Source organism: Xenopus tropicalis, chromosome 6, assembly GCF_000004195.4.
Source record: "Xenopus tropicalis strain Nigerian chromosome 6, UCB_Xtro_10.0, whole genome shotgun sequence".
NCBI lineage: Eukaryota > Metazoa > Chordata > Amphibia > Anura > Pipidae > Xenopus > Xenopus tropicalis.
Genome location: NC_030682.2, coordinates 107,331,702 through 107,352,143, shown reverse-complemented (window position 1 = coordinate 107,352,143; position 20,442 = coordinate 107,331,702). Strand labels below are relative to the sequence as shown.

General features: G+C 36.9%; 1 protein-coding gene across 3 annotated transcripts in view; it reads right to left on the bottom strand.

Annotated features, from left to right (window-relative positions):
* The window catches only part of mettl4 (methyltransferase like 4), a 74,413-nt gene that overhangs the window by 28,701 nt on the left and 25,270 nt on the right, over nt 1–20,442 (bottom strand). For 2 of the 3 annotated variants that reach the window (XR_004223153.1, XM_012965327.3), the window contains exons 5-8: nt 11,153–11,219; nt 5,619–5,793; nt 4,108–4,214; nt 3,918–4,009 (exon numbers count right to left, since the gene is read on the bottom strand). Coding sequence is in view for 1 of the 3 variants with exons in the window: in XM_012965327.3 (XP_012820781.2) it covers nt 3,918–4,009; nt 4,108–4,214; nt 5,619–5,793; nt 11,153–11,219 (441 nt within the window). In the remaining 2 variants the exon portion in view is untranslated. Of the gene's footprint in view, nt 1–1,098; nt 1,198–3,917; nt 4,010–4,107; nt 4,215–5,618; nt 5,794–11,152; nt 11,220–20,442 lie in introns of all 3 variants that reach the window. The other variant, XR_004223152.1, reaches the window with a different exon arrangement.

Genomic DNA, 20,442 nt, shown 5'->3' with positions numbered 1-20,442 from the left:
TTTCAACGCTGTAAGAGTGGCAGCAGTTTGAAAATCAATGGGAATGGGAAAATTAGGGTGTTCAGAGCGGCGCCACAAAAAGACGAGGGGCAGGATTGCTTAGAAAAGCACAAGCAACCTGCTCTACTATAGGACAAAGAAGTGTGGAGAGTCTGGGTGTTGTACCCCTAAAACTGTAGTAGGAGTAGCGTTTAGAAGAAGAAAAAGAAGAATCGCAAGAAAAAGCTGAAGTCAAAGAACAGTATGTTGGGTTTTTCAACCCAACATAATTATCTGCAAAGTGAAAAGTATAATATAGTGATACAAACTATACCATAAAAATCGGGACCCATTATCCAGAATGCTCGGGATCTGGGATTTTCTGGATAAGGGGTCTTTCTGTAATTTGTATCTCCATACCTTAAATCTGATAAAAAATCATTTAAACAGTAATTAAACCCAATAGGATTGTTCTGCCTCCAATAAGGATTAATTATATCTTAGTTGGGATCAAGTACAAGGTACTGTTTTATTATTACAGAGAAAAAGGTAATATTTTAAAAAAATTTAAATTATTTCTGTAAAAGAGAGTCTATGGGAGATGGCCTTTCCGTAATTCGGAACTTTCTGGATACAGGTTTCCGGATAAGGGGTCCTATACCTGTAATAGATTTTCAGTCTAAATTAGGTGGGTTCATTTTAATTTGAAGTGGACAGTACCCTGGTTTTTACCTCTGACTAGTCTATTTTGTCTTCTAAGATGTTTGTGCCATATAAAATATTCTCTTTGTTTTTTCACTTTTAGAATAACCATATTTAATCCCGGTCCCCCTTTTAAAATGCAATTAGTTCAATACAGCCCCATTTTTTTGTCAAGTAATTTTTTCGACGCATGCAACAAATTTTTGACGTGCGAGTCAAAAATGATGTACAAAAATGATGCACATTTAAAAAAACAACGCGCGTGACAATTGTTTTTGACACAGGCGGCCTATCACTACCCATCGAAGTTTATTTATCGAGTCAAGAGTTCTCACCCATTGATAAATACCCTTCTAAAAATCCCATAGGAATGAACAGAATGTGGGTTAGATTTTATATATTGAGCTCAAAACTTACATTTTGATAAATCTGCCCCATCATGTTTGAATATGTCTTTACTCAGGGTTGGTTTAATATCTTCAACTCATGTAAAAAATATTTTCTCCATTAAGAACCCTATTTGCACAGGAAACCAATTAAACGGCAATGCATTATAATTTTACATAGAAAGATATTTTGTGGTCAAATTACCATTTATCATATTTTAACACAAAAGAAATGTGAATGCCAAAACCATAGTCATCATCACTATCCATTCTGGTGGGAAATCAAGGCTGTGAATTTTACAAGAGGCTCTGTCTTTAATTTCAACAGTACCACACCTTTACTGCATGAATTAACGCATGTATCATGCCTCCTGCTATGCATGAATACCTTTTGTATTTTGAAGCCTGGTACATAATATAGCCATTTTCTAGGTCTTGACTGGACTTGATTTGATCAAAGACTAAATTCAGCTTCAAGACTTTCATTGCATACTGTTGGTATGCAACATCCTGATCAAGACCCTCACAATTTCTGTAATGCCCTAATTTGGATACATATGTTTAATATTTATTTAATATATTTAAGTTAAGTATCATTTATACTTAAATTTGTAAATAAAGCAAAATAACATTTAACATATTAGCAAGTTGTATTTAAACACATATAAACCTTTTACAATTTGCAACACCCCCTATTAGCATAGACACTTCTTTTCTTGTCAAACACCTGTCTGAAATGCCATTAATTGGTGCAGATTTATAGATCACTTGCATTGTTTTAATAGTTTCATTATATCTGAGCCTCAGGCAGGAACATTGCTTGCTGATTTATTGCACACACAGTATTAATACTTCTACCACCTGATCTGAACATTACATCAGCTAAACTCACTTATCACTTTAAATAAGCAAAAAGCCAAGCTCTACTGTATCAACATGTACTAATTTACAAAACTATGAAACCACACATGGTATTAAACAGTTTATTAACAGTTCACATCTATATAGCTTAAACTAAAAAAAAATAGTAACCTTTATTTTAAATATGTAAGAATATATAACTTCTCTAGCTTATACAAATACAGGTATAGACTCCTTTATCTGGAAACCCGTTATCCAGAAAGTTCAGAATTACGGAAAGGCCATCTCCCACAAATTCCATTATAAGCGAATAATTCCAATTTTTAAAAATGATTTCCTTTTTCTCTGTGATTATAGAACAGAACCTTGTACTTGATTCCAACTAAGATATAATCAATCTTATTGGAGGCAAAACAAGCCTATAGGGTTTATTCAATATTTAAATGATTTTTAGCAGACTTAAGTTATGGAGATCCAAATTACGGAAAGATCCCTTATCCAGAAAACGCCAGGTCCAGAGCATTATGGATAACAGGTCCCGTACCTCTACCCACCATTGCACTGAGCACTGTTTTAAAGGAGAATAAATACTGTTTATGCTGGTCCAATGCAATCATACCAACCCCCCACCCAATTTGCCTTCCCAACCTATATCAGGTGTCTCTTCTCATAGTAACACTATCAACAAAAAATAAAAGTATTTCAAAGCAATTAAAATTTGTACAATTGCCCTGCACTGGTAAAAATTGTGTTTTCTTCAGAAACATCACAATAGTTTATATAAACTATATAAAAGTTGCTGTGTAGCTATTTAAATTTCAAATTGAAATAGGGCTAAATGGGACAAGTTACATGATTTGTTCTGTAGAATACAATGGTGTTTCACAGAGCTTGTTTGATATCAGGATTGGTAACCTGAATTTTTTTCTTCTTATATATTCCAGCTTAAATGGCTGTCCCCATGGCTTCACTGCAGATGATATATAAATGATAGCAGTCTTTCTAAAACAAATACTCAACTTTTACCAGGGTAGGGATACAGTAAATTATATTTTAATTACTTTAAAACATTTTCATTTTTGATGCTACAGTGACTGTCAGTTTAAACAGTATTTGCATAAATTCATGCCAGTTTTATTCTATCTGATTTTATAATCAAAATTATGCTTTATGCTGTAAAATTATTTGATGTCTAAAGTATAAATTAAAGGGTCACTATAACCTTAGGGAACAAACAGCTTACATGAAGCATGGGTATCTTTTTTATAGGCTATAAGAAAACCCCAAATTAGCCCTGTGGAAGGTGATATAAAGCTCATTTTGCAGTGAGACAATGGCTGTTTAAGTAAGGCTTAAAGGAACAGTAACACCAAAAATGAAAGTTTTTTTAAAGTAATTAAGATATAATGTACTGTTGCCCTGCTCTGGTAAAAGTTGTGTGTTTGCTACAGTAACACTACAATAGTTTATATAAATAAGCTGCTGTGTAGCCACCAGGGCAGCCATTCAAGCTGGAAAAAAGAAGAAAAGGCACAGGTTACATGGGTAACGGATAAGCTCTGTAAAATACAATAGTGTTTTATCTGTTATCTGCTATGTGCCTGTGCCTTTTCTCCTTTGAATGGCTGCCCCCGTTACCTTTATAGACTTTCATTTGGTGTTATTGTTCCTTTAATCTGCAATTAACTATACACTAGTGAGTTACATTAATTTAATATTGGAAATGAAATCCTCTTTACAGTATGTGTAACAAGAAATAACATATCACAATATTATAGTCATTTTGCATTTAAAGGGAACCTTCTCAATGCCACAACTTAAAAAGAATAGAAGCCATTAATGTTGTTGAGAAGTCTACGATTTAGATCACTTCCAAAAAGTAATTTAAAAAGGGGGAAATATCAAGATCTTTTAAATGTAAAGGTTTTCTTAACACTGTCCTACCTAAAGATTCTAAAGCAGAATTATAAATGTAGATAAAGTACATACCAGATAGTGGTGGTTTATGGGAATGAAGTTTGCATGGAACACTGACTATTAACTTGCGTTCTGGAATTGGAGGCAGGGAAATCCCTGATTCTCTATAAGTAGAAAAATAAATAATTACACACACACATATATGTAATCATCCCACTTATAAAACCAATGTTAAATAAACACATGTAAAATATTAGTTCACCTTCCTGCAGAATTCACTGTGCCTTGGAATCGACCTAGTACCAAAACTTCATACGGTTTTTTATGGTTAGAATCGAGTGGAAATACAAATTCCCCAGATCTGGTTATCTGACAAAGAACATTTATTAGATAATTCAGTTAAATGTCTTTGAATGGTAATCTAGGCTGACAGAAAACTCATAAATCTGCAGTGCTAACATATCATGACATATATTATTATTAGATATAGCAGATCAATGTTAGCATTTACATTCATAAAGCTTTTTGTTTAAATGAGATCATCTTTGCCTTTTGTATTGGATCTATCATACAAAATGACCTGGTGTTATTTTTGGATAAGGAGTCTTTAAATAATGTTGATCACCATTCCTTAGACCTATTAAACACATTACAACATTCAAACTGAACAGTACTGATTTCATGCTAGCTTAGGGCTCTGGCACACGCATTTCGGCAAATCGCGCCGCCGCGTGTGCCATCCCACCGGCGACTTACATTTTCGCCGGTGGGATGTCAGGTCATGGCAACTCGGGGAGATTAGTCGCCCCCGAACAGGGAGTTTTGTCGCGGGCGACTAATCTCCCCGTGTGCCAGAGCCCTTAGGTAGATTTCAGATAAGGTACTGTAAGAAATGTTCATTTGAATAGGAAGTGGTAATGCAGGTACAGGATCAATTATCAGGGATGGTTGGGACCTAGGGATTTCAAGATAAGGGACACTTCTATAATTTGGATTCCAATACCTTAAAGGTCCCCATACAGGGGCAGATTGTAGCTGCCAATATCGGTCCCTTGGACCGATTCGGCAGCTTATCTGCCCGTGTAGGGGCAGAAACGAGGGGCCTGGCCGACCGATATCTGGTATGAAATTGGCCAGATATTGATTTGCCAGGTTAGAAAATCCAGTCGGATCGGGGACCGCATCGGCTCGTTGATGCGGTCCCCGAACCGACTGCCCCTTGCCACCAAGCGAGCGGATCTCAGCGTGTATGGGGACCTTAAGTCTTCTAAAAAAATGTAAATATTAAATAAACCCAACAGGATTGTTTTGATACCAATATGGATTCATGCAGCTCAGTAACCAGCTGTTTCATTATTACAGAGAAACAGGAAATAATTGAAAATTACAGGAGATGGCTTCCCTGTGAATCAGAACTTTCCGAATAATGGGTTATTGGGGAATTGATCCCATGCCTACTATACTAAAGGGCAGATTTAAGTGTGAAATTATAGCTCACTACAGATAAACTCACTCACTTTCTATTCATTTCTATAGGGATTTTTAAAAGAGAATTAATCAATGGGTGAGTTCACCCACCCAGTCCCATAGTAATAGAAAGTGGGTTTCTGTAGTGAGCTATAATTTCACACTTTGATGGTAACAGTGCTTCTGACTTCATTATGTGCCAAAGTCCTGTCACCATTATTTGTGACAATCATTGATAATATTTTAATTGACATTCTTAATACGCAATTATTTCCATACATGAAAAAGAAATCATAGTTTTACTACCTTGACCCAGTGCCATTCTCCAAGAGTTCTGACAGACCACTGAGGGTAAAGATCCTCTTTGACAAATCGCAGATGCTTCTGTTTATTGGTGACCCAAGTGATTACAAGGCAATCGGGTGCAGCAAGGGCTGGTACAGGAAGCTGCTGAATTTCATTTGGTGATAAAGAATTGTACCTAGCATTGTATTAAAACTAAATTTTAGTTTTAAAAAAAAAAAAAAATACTAAAAGTTGATGTAAATCACAGTATTGATAAAACTAAAGGAAACTTGCCAGAAGTTATAGAGAAAATACAAAAAGGCAATACTGACACCTAATGGTAAGACTTTTACCTTGAGCACAGATTACAATAAAAATTCCGGTTCTTAAAAGTGTGCTGTGATATAATTATAATATAAAACTGATATTTTCAGTCCAAAATGTTGGGGAATATTTGATAACAAAAAGAAAAAAAGCATAAATACATTAAACGCCCAAAGGTGAACACACACAGAGCAGAACTGAACCAGTGCCGCAAATTACAGAGACTATCCAGATATTTTCTTAATAATATTCTACTGTCCTAAGTATATACCTACAGTTTGGGTTTCATTTATGCTAATACAAACATGTAGCTACACTGATCATTAGGCCAGGGCAGAAAGGATGACAACTAATTGGGTTAACCCATCAAGGTTAATTTGCTAATATTCTTTAATAGGGGGTTGTTCTTTTTTTTTCAATATAAATTTTTATTGATTTTAGTAACAAATGGGGAGACAGAAAAAAGAAGGGGGGTACATGTCTACTTCTTACAAATTGGGTTCATTTGAGTTATACAATACTTGTAACCATGAGGAGGGGGAATGGGGAGGGAGGCGAGGAGGGGGGGGGGAGGATGCGAGGAGGGGAGGAGGAGGGGGGAGGAGGGGTATCCTTCTGGCGGGCTAGATTGTAGATTGTTTGTAGAAGTCCGATTCTTTAAAGGTTAGCCAGTGGAACCAGGTTGCGCTATAGGCATTGTAATGCTCCGGAGATGGGAGAGACATTTCTTCGAATTTATGCATTTCTTCCACTTTCTTGTACCAATCCTGTAGTGTTGGAATATCGGTTCGTTTCCATCTTTGTGGTATCAATAATTTAGCTGCGTTTAGTAGATGCGGTTCAAGTGAATTTTTAAAGGTAGACAATGGTTTATCAATGTGGAATAGCAGGATATATTCAGGGGTGTTGGGTATGTCAATATTTATGATATGGTATATTGCTTTTCTGATGTTTTCCCAATAGGTTTGGATAAGTGGACACGTCCAGAATATGTGTAGCAGTGAGCCTTTTTCTTTGTTGCATCTCCAGCATACATCGCTGGTATGCTTATAGATTATTTTCAGTTTAGATGGGGTATACTACCATCTTGTGGCAATTTTGTAATTTGTTTCTTGAATTTTACTGCATCTGGAGCTTTTAAGTAATTTGTTCATTAAATTGCTGAATTGTTTTTCCTGGAACTGTATGCCAGTATCTTTAGACCAGGATTCAAGAAACCCAGGTGTTGCATATATATAGGCTTGTCTGAGAGTTTTGTATAGTTGGGAGATGGTATGTGTGGGTGGTAATGTCGTGGCAGTTAATGTTTCAAAGGAGGATAGAGGTCTACCCAGTGTAGGTGTACCTCCCAGGCTTTGATAGTAATGTTTTATCTGTGCGTATTTCAGATGGTCTATAGTTGAAAATGGTTTGGTTGCTTGTAATTTCTGTTTATCTATGAATTCTCCCTTGTCAATAAAGTGGATCAGTTGCAAGTTTTCTTCTATCAGCCAGTGGGCAAAGTAATTTGGTTGTTGACCCACGGGAAAGGCTGGGTTATTGATTAGTGGCAGGAGGGGAGATGGATATTGCGTGAGTTTATATTTTAGGCGGCATTTATCCCAGATTGCAAGAGTATTCATTAGTAAAGGATGGTCTGTATATCTGATTCTTCTGTATCTTTTATCTAGCCAAGGAAGGTGTATTAAGTAGCTATGTGTTGATTGTTGCTCTATTGCAATCCACAGCTTGGTGTCTACATGATGTGACCAGTCAATGATACGTCCCAGTACAGTAAGTAGTATGTTTTACAATAGGGGGTTGTTCTTATAGAAGCCGAAATTCCTCAGCCATTACCACTGCAGATACAATAGCACAATAAGTCATGAAGAAGAAGTTCCATGTGTGCGAGACTGCTACTATGGTTGAGCATGTTGTAATGTTTGCATTTATGTTTCTATAAGAGCTTGGGCATAACATTCCTTCACTGGTCCAGTGGTATCAAAGCTGATTTGCCTGCATCTAAAATAAATTATGTTTTATGACATGTTGCTTATTATTAATCTTTAGTAATCAAATTTAAGTGCCAATTTCATGGACAACAATGTCATGCCAGACACACTTGGGTACTTCAGCTAGGGACCCAGCCCTTTTAAAACCTGCTTGGCTGTCTCCATTTCTTGTTCTTCACCGTTAATTAGTTAAATAATCAACACAGTAACAAATTATTATGCAGACATGCAATGCATCTTTATTATGACTGACTGTTCCAAGCTTAATAATGAACAAGCAATGTGTGTCTAATTTACTCCAATTCTGGGAACAAATACTTTCTGTTGTGTTGTCCTGTAGGTATGACAGCTTTCTAAATTAAAAGAGGGTTATGGCTGTAACTGAAATATCTTCACTAATCAGCAACCCAAAAGGATATACTAGCAGTATTGTTATGAAAATGATAGTAAACGTTGCTGAGCATACCAAACTTTAATGTAAAATCACTTGAAAATACAGGAAAATATCACAAGCACAGCTGAGAATCTATGAAAACTTAAAATGATACAGACACTTAAAAACTAAACTTCAAAATATTAATGCATATAAAAAGTTATCTATAGGTCATGTTGATAATTTTTCGCAAATAGGTCTGCTTTTGTAATTGTTACTTGAACTTCCTAAACCTGACTGTTTTGCCAACCTGACTGTTTCTTCTCAGCTTGTCAGTTATAGCTTCTACTGAATTGTTCTGCAGCCCCCGTTATTTTCAAGAGAGGTAATATTTTACCTTTTCCTATGTTTGTGGAAAAAATGCCTACAAGACATGTACTATGCTCATACACATCGTCAAGGTAAGCAAATGTTTGCTCAAAAATCACACTGAACAGTTCATCTTTAAGACCAAAACCAGTTATCCAGAAAGTTCCGAATTACGGAAAGGCCATTGCCTATATACTCAGTTATAAGCAAATAATTCTAATTTTTCAAAATGATTTCCCTTTTCTCTGTAATAATAAAACCGCACCCTGTACTTGATCCTAACTAAGATCTAATTAATCCTTATTGGAGGCAAAGCAAGCCTATTGGGTTTATTTAATATTTAAATGGTGTTTAGCAGACTTAAGTTATGGAGATTCAAATTATGGAAAGATCCCTTATCTGGAAAACCCCAGGTCTAGAGCATTCTGGATAACAGGTCCCATGCCTGTATTATATTATGATATATATGTTCCTTTGTTTTATATGAACAAGAGGGAGAACTGATCAGAAAAAAATGTTGTGTATGCCGATTTACCCACAGGCCTCCCTCTGACTCTTTGCTCTCCCACTCGTAATGCCTTCTTCTGCTCTTGTGTAACAAAGTCTTTAAAAACCCAGTGCTGCCTTTGTTTTGAAGTTCTGACCCTTGCCTTTGTTTAGAACCCATGTACCTGTCACATATACCTTAGCTTTTACTTCAAGTGACTTTTGGTATCTGAATTTGCCATAACAACTGCTAATGGACTGCTGCTGAACAAATATGGCAGCCCCTCATAGAGGAACATGGGGGGCATCAGATAGATAATTAAAAGCAATGGGCAAATACTTTTAGGGGCAAATTTACCAAAGGTCATATTTATTGCCCATGATTTATATTTTTTTTGCACTAAAACATGATCTTTCCGTTAAAAAAAAAAACATACATTTTCTGCCATTTATTATGTGTCAAAACCATGAAAAACACAAATGTAAAAATAAGATGTTAAGGTCACGTAGAAGTAAAAGGAAAGCTGTCCCAAGTAAGTTTTTGGCAATCCTTTTACTTCGAGGTATTCCATTTTTCCATATATTTTGGGGGAGTTATTTGTGCTATTTAAGTGATGCGTTTTGCATTTTTCTGTTACAGTTTTTGATCTATTTGTGATTTTTCTAACCAAACCTAATTTTTTTGTAGCTGCTACCAGACCACCAAAGATTGATTTACCTAATAGATTTCCCCTTCCTTGTCTAAATCCATCTGGAATTAACAATTTGCAACACAATGCTGATAAAGAGCATGGCTAAGGTGCTTGCATTAAGAGAAGGTTAAGGAAGCACACTAAACCAGTATATTTCAAAAACTATCTGTGGAAAAAAAAATAAGGAAGTCAAATAAAATCACCAATGATACAGTTTTAGGGCTGCCCTCTCAACTGCCAAACCATTATTTACCAAATATTTCATCCCTTTAGGAAGCTCTTTATTGTCTCTGCTGCATTAGAGTGTTTGTGCCACCTTCTGCAAATTGAGTCCAACATCACCAGCATGTCTTTAGGCAAGTGGCAGTGAGGGAGGGGGAACTAACAAGGGTGTATGGCACATTATGCCTATGAGTAAGTGCACGACATGCACGAAACACGTTAGGCGGATATTCTTTTAATGAAGCAATAAAGATCTACTTTTAAAGCGAGACCCTTGAGTCCGGAGCGCTTGTATGGCACATTACATCTACTTTAAGTACAATAAAGTGATTGGGCCAGGAACCCTATTCTCCATTAAGCATCCACTACAGTTTGGGTACAGGCATACATCACTGACCCTTTAAGCATTTATTTTGTTAAATTTTCCCACATTTTTGTGGACAATATGTAGCATGGTTATGTATGGACTATTGGATACACTGGATCAGATGCTAGAGGCACCCTTCCAAGTCACCCTGGAGGCGCCAATAGATCAGAGATCAGCCTAAAATCAAGCAGTTCATAAACTGTACTTAATCTCCCTGAAACTAATTTAACTAACATATATTTTTGTCATAAATGCTAGTTAAAGAGATGGACAAATGTGCAGATTTCTGCACATTTGACCATCTCTTTAACTAGCATTTATTTACTTCTCCAGCAAAATGTGTACCCCAGCACCATAAAACAGTGCAAAATACTGACCAGAAATTAAAATGCACATTGTTTGCACATTTCCCCTAAATTTTCAGTTATTGTTTAGGTCTTATGCATTGGATACATACAATAGATGCATATTTACCCTTAAAAACACACACCAAAACAAGAAGAAAATGTTATGGCTTTAGAAATAATTGATGACTATGTTTCCTTTTAGAGCTGGAAACATTTTGCAAGCCATTGGCACCAAGCTACATAAAACTGGAATAGGTCATTTGTTTTTGAGCATTGTCAGGTTAGCTATTTTGTTGGTTTGTTTGTTAAAATGATATTGAGGTCTGTTGTGTAGTGCCAACAGCTCAATAACAAGAAAAGGAAGAACAACTCATGTGAAATTACCTTTTGCTTCTCTTGACAGACTTATTCTCCCATGGTGGATCCATAACAATTATGTTGTACTTTTTATCTGTGGGGAAAAAAAAAGATTGGCTTAACTATAACAGAAAACAACTGCCTCTTGTCCAGACATATGCCAAACTAGAAACTGCAAATGTGAAAGTGTATTGTAGACATATTTCTAGTTCTCTCTAATAAAATGCAGTGCACAAGCTCCATCTCTTGTGATATATAACCTTTGGCTGTTAGATGAAGATAGTGTTGCTCGGAAGAGCTAGATGGCTGCACATTTAATATTCAAGACTGCTTATTTGTGTTAGACACAATGCAGGCCTTACGAAGTCATTACGAAGGCATTCCCAGCAGAAAAAAGATGCTTCTTTACACATGGATATGGATTAAACAAAAGTACTCATAATGCAACATATGTCCTCAAATGGCTAAACCATTGTGTCTGGGGCATAAACCCATTATGTATGTATGCATGTACGTATAACTTTATTTATAAAGCGCCACAAGGGTACGCAGCGCTGTACAATCTTACAGAATACAAAATTACACACAGGGAGGACAAGTGATATAATAAATAAATACAATAAATATATGTATATATATATATATATAAGTGCCATGTGGTATGAGACACAGTAGGAAGAAGGTCCCTGCCCCGTAGAGCTTACAATCTAAGTTTTATACTTACTTTGTTTTAAAAGAGAAGTATAGGTTATTTAATTTGTTCCAAGATATGTTGTAGTGCTCTTCCAGTTAATTACAATACCATTTTTTCCCTCAAAAAAATATTTATTTAAAGAAGGACAAGGAAAGTGGAGCGAGAAACAAGTAAGATAGGAAGAATTAGAGGAGAGAGGCATAGGGTTTGGATTTTTGCACGCCTGGGTGTTTGATAGTACTTGGGTCAAACTATATCCAGTTGATAATCATCAAGTTCCACTCATCTGACAGGGAAATCTGTTATCAAATCTCATTTGGCAACCTCTAGCCAAGTATGTGAGCTTGATAACTGGTAGTACTCATTTACTAGCTGTATCAATGTCTTCCTAGTTAGTGCTGCGACTTTTTCATGCTTTGGGTCAATTTGTGCGTCAAAATTGTATTTGTCGCAATGACTACAAAAGTTTTGGAATTCATTCAAGCTTCGGTATCGTGACTTTCTTTTGGCCAGGTTGGAGCTGCAGAGTTCTATTGAGTCCAATGGAAGGTTTCCAAAATTATGCATTGAAGTTTTAAAGTCAAAAAAGAAGAAAAATACTCAGCGCTTCTCGTGGTCTTCATAAGGTGTATATAATCAGTGTATTAAATGTTGATTGTTTGCAGCCTCCTCTCAACAACTCCCCTTTGACAGAGTACTCAAAATTCTCCAAAAAACATGCATCGGAAGCGCATTCAAATAAAGGAAATTTAAAATATATAGCGCAGTATTTCTTAAACACTGTACACTGTAGTGCAGCCAGGCAGGATCCCTCTTTATCGCTTCCATCAACAATCTGCAGATTTGCTTTGGCTTGCTGTATTTTACATCTGGTGAGTGCATCAGCTCACTGTTTTGCACTGGTTGATAAGATATATCACTTATTCCATATTCAGTTACAATTTTTATGTTCGCTCTTGATGGTGTTTTATTGTTTTAAGAAATACTGCACTATATATTTTATATACTTCCGATGCATGTTTTTTTGGAGAAGTTTCAAAGTCAGAAAGGTTTTGCTCCGTTTACGATCACAGTTGCTCCGAATTTTTCCAAACATACTTTAAACAATCCGAAAATCTACTCTATTACATGCCCCATTTTTTATAGACATATGTGCAATCAATTAATAACCATAAGGTTTATAGTTATAAAGGAATCTAGAGTTGACTCAGGCTGAGGTAAGCAATATAGGGAAGAAAATGTTGTGCACAATCAACATACTATTTAACAGAAAATGAAAAGCTTTATCAGAGGTCTATGTGTCTATGTAATATAAACACTCACAGAAAAGCTGTCAAAAGAAACAGGATTTCTTGTCTCTTTTTTTTTGTAAACATGATCTGTTGTAAACTTGATCTGACTTCCTCTCTCAGAAAAATCCCTGTGCCTGAGTCTGTTCAACTCTCTCCTGCTCCCCCCCTCCAATAAGAATTCGCCCCCCCCCTCCCATAAGAATTCACTCCCCCCTCCCATCAGAATGTGTGATCTGAGCTACCAACAGCTAGAGCTACAGCACGGAAGCTACTGAGAGCAAGCTAAAATGGAAACTGCTATCTTAAGCAACACACGAGAATGGTAAAGCTTTCTGCAGAATAAATATAGCATTCTAGCCTGCACTATTGTGGCTAATCTATTGGCAGTAAAATGCCAAAATGACTTCCTTCTGCTTTATACAGTTGTACTTTACCCTTTAAATGAGGCACATTTGTCACTGAAAAAAACTGTTAGATAAGGAGTGTTACATTACATTACCATTTATTTATAAATCGCCAACATATTCCGCAGCCCTGTACAATACGTGGGTTACATATATTGGACATACAGAGTAACATATAAAGCAATCAATAACCGATACAAGAGGAGAAGAGAGCCCTGCCCAAAAGAGCTTACAATCTACAAGGAGAAAGGGTTGAGACACAAGGTGTGGGAATGGGCATGACCAGAGTTGTGAGAGGTGTGGCACAGGGTATTGCTAAACTAGATTAGGGTAAGCTTCTCTGAATAAATGTGTTTTTAGAGATCTCTTGAAGGCAGAGAGATTGGGAGAAAGTCTGATAGTTTGTGGGAGCGAATTCCAGAGAAGGGGGGCAGCCCTTGCAAAGTCTTGAATGCGAGCGTGTGAGGAGGGAATGAGAGAGGAGTTGAGGAGCAGGTCAGTAGAGGAGCGTAACAAGCGGGTTGGATGGTACCTAGAGATGAGTTCAGAGATGTAGGGTGGGGCAGAGTTATGAACTGCTTTAAATGTGAGGGTTGCATACAAAACAGACAAACTTTAGTATACTGATGAGGTGACAAATCAGAGAAACCTTAGGTTTTTTAATATGCTACATAATGTTCTGGGGGAATTAGAAAAGTAGCAAAGTATTCTGAGATTACTAGACTTTGGCATCCGGGTGGTGAAAATGACCCTGTCCATCTGTCGTCAATGTTATTCAAAGGGAAGTGCCATGTCTGAAGCACACAGAAGGGTGAGAGGCCACTCGAAAGTGCTGAAGTGTATGTCTGTTAATATTCAGTATGCTTTAGACATGGTACTTCACAATTAATTAAAATAAAGCAAAGACAGGTATTTTAATCATTACTGTTTAGGCTTTATAGTTGCAAAGCATAGTATGTATTTAAGACAAAACGTAGTATGAAGTAAGTTGCAGGTATTGCACTTAACAGGACTTTGGAAAAAAAAATTATAATTGGTTGGGCTTTCAATAAATTATTTTTGATCAAATGTATGTTGTTGAAGTGCTGTTGAATGCAATACCTACAACTTTTATGGCTACGCTTATGTGCGCCCGGCAATTTACATATATTTTTTGGACTGAGTGCTCCTTCCAGTGGACTATACCGTATTTTTCGGACCATAAGACGCACCGGACCATAAGACGCACCAATTTTTTGGGAAGGGAAATGAAGAAAAAAAGATTCTGAAACAAAGTGTCCTAAAATATTTTATGTGCATTAAAACCCAACCTGTACCAGCAGCACCCAACATATTGCCCCCCACCTGTACCAGCAGCACCCAACATATTGCCCCCCACCTGTACCAGCAGCACCCAACATATTGCCCCCCACCTGTACCAGCAGCACCCAACATATTTCACCCAACATATTGCCCCCATCTGTACCAGCATATAGCCTACCGATATACTTTAAAAAAATGTTTTTACTTGCCCATGTGGTCTCCGCAGGGCCCTCCTCTATTTACCGGCGCTTAGCTCTGGCGCATGCACAATGACGCGCATGCGTATGGGCATGCGCGTCATTGTGCATGCGCACAGCGCCATAGCTAAGCGCCGGCAAATAGAGGAGGGCCCTGCGGAGACCACATGGGCAAGTAAAAACATTTTTTTAAAGTATATCGGTAGGCTATATTCGGACCATAAGACGCAGGGACTTTTTCCCCCCACTTCTGGGGGAAAAAAAGTGCGTCTTATGGTCCGAAAAATACGGTATATATATATATTTTTTTTTTTTTTTGGGGGGGGTAAACTACTGTTTAACATTTTTTTAAATTACGAATTCACCACTGGGGGCCATTAAAGATATTATTAGTTGCTTTGTGATAACGTATGGCATTAAAATTACATAAATAAACAAAAATATGAGAAACTTTTTGTTTGAAGGGACATTTAAAGAAGTGAATGATGTTCTTATAGATCTGTTATTAAAAAACTATCTAGGCTTAAGGGGGAATTCACAAAAGTGGAGTTAACCTGAAATTTGAGTTACATTTTAGTAAATTGTTCTTTTTAACCAGAACATCATGTATCAATAAAATCACATATGTAAACTCTAAGGGGCCAATTAATTAAAGTCCAAATTCCAAATACAATTTGCGACAATTCGTGTTAAATCCAAAAATTTCTGATGTGCGTTAATTTTGCGAAAAGTTGTGTCGTGCTTGTACGAAAATATTGTGGTACAATCTGAAAGTTACGAAATTTTCATTTCCAAATGATCGTAACCAGCATGAAAACCTTTCTGATTTTAACCTTCAGTGCATGATTTTGGAAGCCTCCCATAGGACTCAATGGCACTCTGCAGCAGAAACTTTCGTACTCGTTGCGACAAATACGATTTTGTCGCACAAATTGTCGCAAAGTATGAAAGATTAACGAAAAAGTTGCAGAAAACACGCACAGTTCTAAAAGTTAGAAAAAATACAAATTTTTCTCTATTCGTAACCAATCGTACATTGATTTTTCACTTATTGGGTGGTTATTAAGCGCCAACTCTTTTTGAGATAATTGATAAATGGAGCAACAGTGTTTCCTACAACACACAAAACAATTACTTCGCCTTTTTGAAAATGCTCTCTTTTTTCTCTGCAGAGACATGTTTTATCAGCAAAACAGACAGAAAATAAGGCCTCCACTGAATTCTAATTTACAACAAATACAATACAGTAAGTCACCAGTCAATCAGACAGATGTGACAATCTTTGAGAACTCACTAAACAACTAGTTCCCCAGCTTATTGGATTTTGCTTTATTTGTTGTAAACTGGGGAACTAGCTGTTATATGTGGTCAGTGAAGTCTCAAAGAATGTCACATCTGTCTGATTGCCTGATGACTTACTGTATTGTTTAATGCCAGATGATATGTTTGAGGAGAAAAAGGCACCGAGATTGTGACAGGGTAAACTCCCAGTTATCTTGCTGTACAATGTGTCCACTATATTATAGTAATATGTTTTTTAGAAAAATAAAAATATCCATATTTACAAACAGAAGCAAATGTATAGTTAAAATAAAAACATGAGAACATAAATATCAGCTATATGAACTTCACTGAATTTTAAAGTTTTATATAGTGAGCAGTGTTGTCAATACCAAGGAAGGTAGACAGGGCCAAAAACATTTGAGGAATGGTAAAACATAGTTTTGTGCAAAAGATAAAAGGCTATGGGGCAGATTTATCAAGATGTGAGTTCAGGGCTTAATACATAAAAACTCACCCACGTTCTGTTCATTCCTATGGGGTTTTTAGAAGTGTATTTATCAAAAAGTGAGCCCTAACTTTCACCCATTGATAAATACACTTCTTAAATTCCCATAGGAATGCATAGAATGTGGGTGAGTTTTTATGTATTAAGCTCTGAACTCACATCTTGATAAATCTGCCCCTATGACAATAATTACCGTATATACTTGAGTATAAGCAGAGTTTTCCAGCACTCAAAATGTGCTAAAAAAGGAATCCTCGGCTTATACTCGAGTCAAGTAGTAAGTGCAGTGGCTGATTACCTGTCCCACCGGCCATCCGTCGCGCGAGCACGCGCACACGTCACACACGCACTGGGGGGGCCCGCGACGGATGGCCGGTGGGACAGGTAATCAGCCACTGCAATAACTACTTGACTTGCTTGTGCAACTTGCACTCTCAATTCTGCATATAAAAAGTCTCTTTATTCAACAACTGTTCCATCCACTTGTTTTGGTCCTCATGGGACCATCCCACATGTGATACTTTGTTCATTGAACAGCAAGGTTTAATGCTACAGTGGGATCTGGTAGATAAGGCATGGACCATACAGTGTTTGACTGGGTACCTGGGGCCCACAGAAGAACTAAGCACCATGCTCGCGCGCGTGTGTGTGCGTGTTCATTATATGAGCATGTTCTCCACATACACTGCACAGTAATAATTGATTATTTATACTTACAAGAGCTAGGCCACTACTGTGTTTTCTCTGCTGGTATAAAAATGGGTAATACGCTGCCTTACACCTGGCTTCAGTATGCACTCATGGGCATGATGTCTGCCTGTCAGTGCACACACGTGGTAGATTTTGTCACAAAATGTAAAAGTAAGCTGCATTTTAAAAGGGAAATTCCTTGTGTGTGCTTGTGCGACAGATGCAACGGTGGGACAGGTAATGAGCCGAGTATATACTTTCTGTGAGAAACCTTTGCTTAAAGTCGGATAAATCTATCCATCACCATTTGCATTTTTTACTTGCTTGCATCTCTACATTATCGCTAGTCAGCATAAATAGTAAAAAATTTACAGCATTCATTAGGGGGGCAAGCCACAAAGAGATTAGTGTTGGTGAAGGCCTCATATGGCCACAGATGATATCCTCATCTGATGGGTCTGCATGTGCTTCCCCTGTGATCCAATCAGGACCTAACACACAGGACTATGCTCTGTGACCAGCTTTAATGTACATGACAAGCAGACACAAAGCTGGAAGGATCCACCTACCAGAGCAAGGGACATTACCCATCATGCAAAGGGAAGGGCACAGAGGAATTAATCTGCAGCTGCCAACATATATTTATGTAGAATTCACAGAGGGGTCACGCTGAGTGTCCTTTTATTAAATAATTTGATTATTGAAACTTAGCAGTAGTGGCTGCATTTCCCACCCTAGGCTTATACTCGAGTCAATAAGTTTTTCAAGTTTTTTTTAGGTAAAATTAGGCACCTCGGCTTATATTCGAATCGGCTTATACTCGAGTATATACGGTACTTGCAAATATTTAATTAGACTGCAAACTGCACGAAGTCCAGGACAAATAAATATTAACAGCGGCAGTTCATATGAAAATTAATTTTTAAAATAAAATAGACACCAGCAACAACAGATTTTAGACTATGAAAGGTAAAATGTTACCTTACTCTAGAGCAATCAGTGATACCAGCAAAGAAAGCAGAAATATTTTAGCTCTAGCCTTCCCTTATTCAGCTTTAAGTCTCTTATTTAAACCACTCCCTGGTTGCTAGGGTGAGTGGAATTTTTGAAATCAGACAACAGTTTCAATTTCAACTTAAAAGCTGCCCAATCAAAAAAGACAAATCAGAAATTATCTTGAATACCAATTTGTATATCACACTAAAATTTATTTTAGGCTAGGGCCACATAGGGCCAATTCGAGTCCTTTAGACCGATTTAGCAGTTTATCTGCATGTGTATAAGGTCCCCCAACGGGCCTCCCTGATCAATATCTGGCTCCTGATCAATATCTTCTTTAGGTGGGCATGTCAGGAGAAGATCCGCTCCCTTGGCGACCTTGTTAAACAAGCAGATCTTACTCCGTATGGCCACCTTAAGTTATGCATCAAGCCTACTCTGGTGAGAAGCACACTTTAAAACACAGAGCAAACTTGTTTGGAAAGCTGTGGGTGGATAAAAGGCATGTCAAGTAACAAAATAAAGGTGCATCTCTGCTGATTAACAGTAATATTGTGGTTTTGTTTATCACTTGTATGACCACACATGTTAATCTCTAGTTTAGTCTTTAAAATTTAAATAAAGCACAGATATGGCATCTATTACCTTAATACTAGTGACCTGGGATTATCTGCATAAGGAGTACTTCCATAATCTGGATCACTTTACTTTAAGGCTACTAAAAACAATTATAGAAGCCCAAGAGGATTTGTTTGGCATGATTATGGATTTATGCTGGATCAGTTACTATAAAGCACAATTTACAGTTTTATAATTAGAGGGAAAAGGAAATTAATAAAAAATAAAAACTGCTTGCTTAAATAGGTCTCAGCATTGAAAACTGCATTTTAGAACTTTCTAGATAATGGGTTTTCATCCAGCAGATCCCATACCAGTACTTGGTAAGATGATGTAATGGGAATTGTTTGCAGACAATGCTGAGCTGCAGTGCTTTATGGGCACACCTAGTACATGAAAACGTATCTAAAGGGTTGAAGCAATACTGTGTTGTCTTGTTTAATTTTTTTTAAAGATCTGGATTTGATTTTGACATTTTTTGCCCCATCATGCCTGTTTTATTTATCTTGTGAGCACTGCTTTTCCATTTTAAACAAGTTTAATAACATAAGCACATAATATTAATCTTTATATGTGTTAAAGAAAGGTCAATGGTCAAGGATGCAGAAAAACAATGTTAAATTGTAGTACAAAAAATGAATTTGTCCAATGACATTTTAATCAAAGAACTAAACTGACCTTACTGGTTTGGAAAAGTGGTTAATGGCTATGACAGTGGGCTAGATCAAAAGCATAAATATAAACACAATTTGCATTGTTGCTAGCACTAGTGATAGTTTGTTATCGGGTACATATTCCATAGGCAATGACCTTTAAAAACTGTTTTATATACATATTTTGCTTTAATGAATGTCAGCAAATTATCCATGCACCCACACTAACATTACAATAAGAATACTATTCAGCATCCAGTAAATGTAGTTCCAATTAAGTAATAATAAATAGGATTTTGCTGGTCCCTCTCCACAGAATGCAGCTCACACAGAAGTACACTTCCCGGCTCATTTTATCTTAAAATATATTTAAGACCAACATTTTATTAAAATGTTAAAACACTTACCATCCAACAGACAAATGTGATTTTGCATAATTACTACCCAGTTGGGACACTACAAAATATCAATAAAACAGAATGAAAGATTTGCAAATCTTTGATGCCAGCAACATGTTTAAAAAAAGTTGGGGCAGGGTAATGTTGCCCCCTGTGTTGCATCAACTCTTCTTTTACCAACCGTTTCAGAACTAAGAAGACCAACTGATGTAGTTATGTTGGGTTGAAAACCCCAACATACTGTTCTTCCACTTTGGCTTATTCTTCCGCTTCTTCTTCTT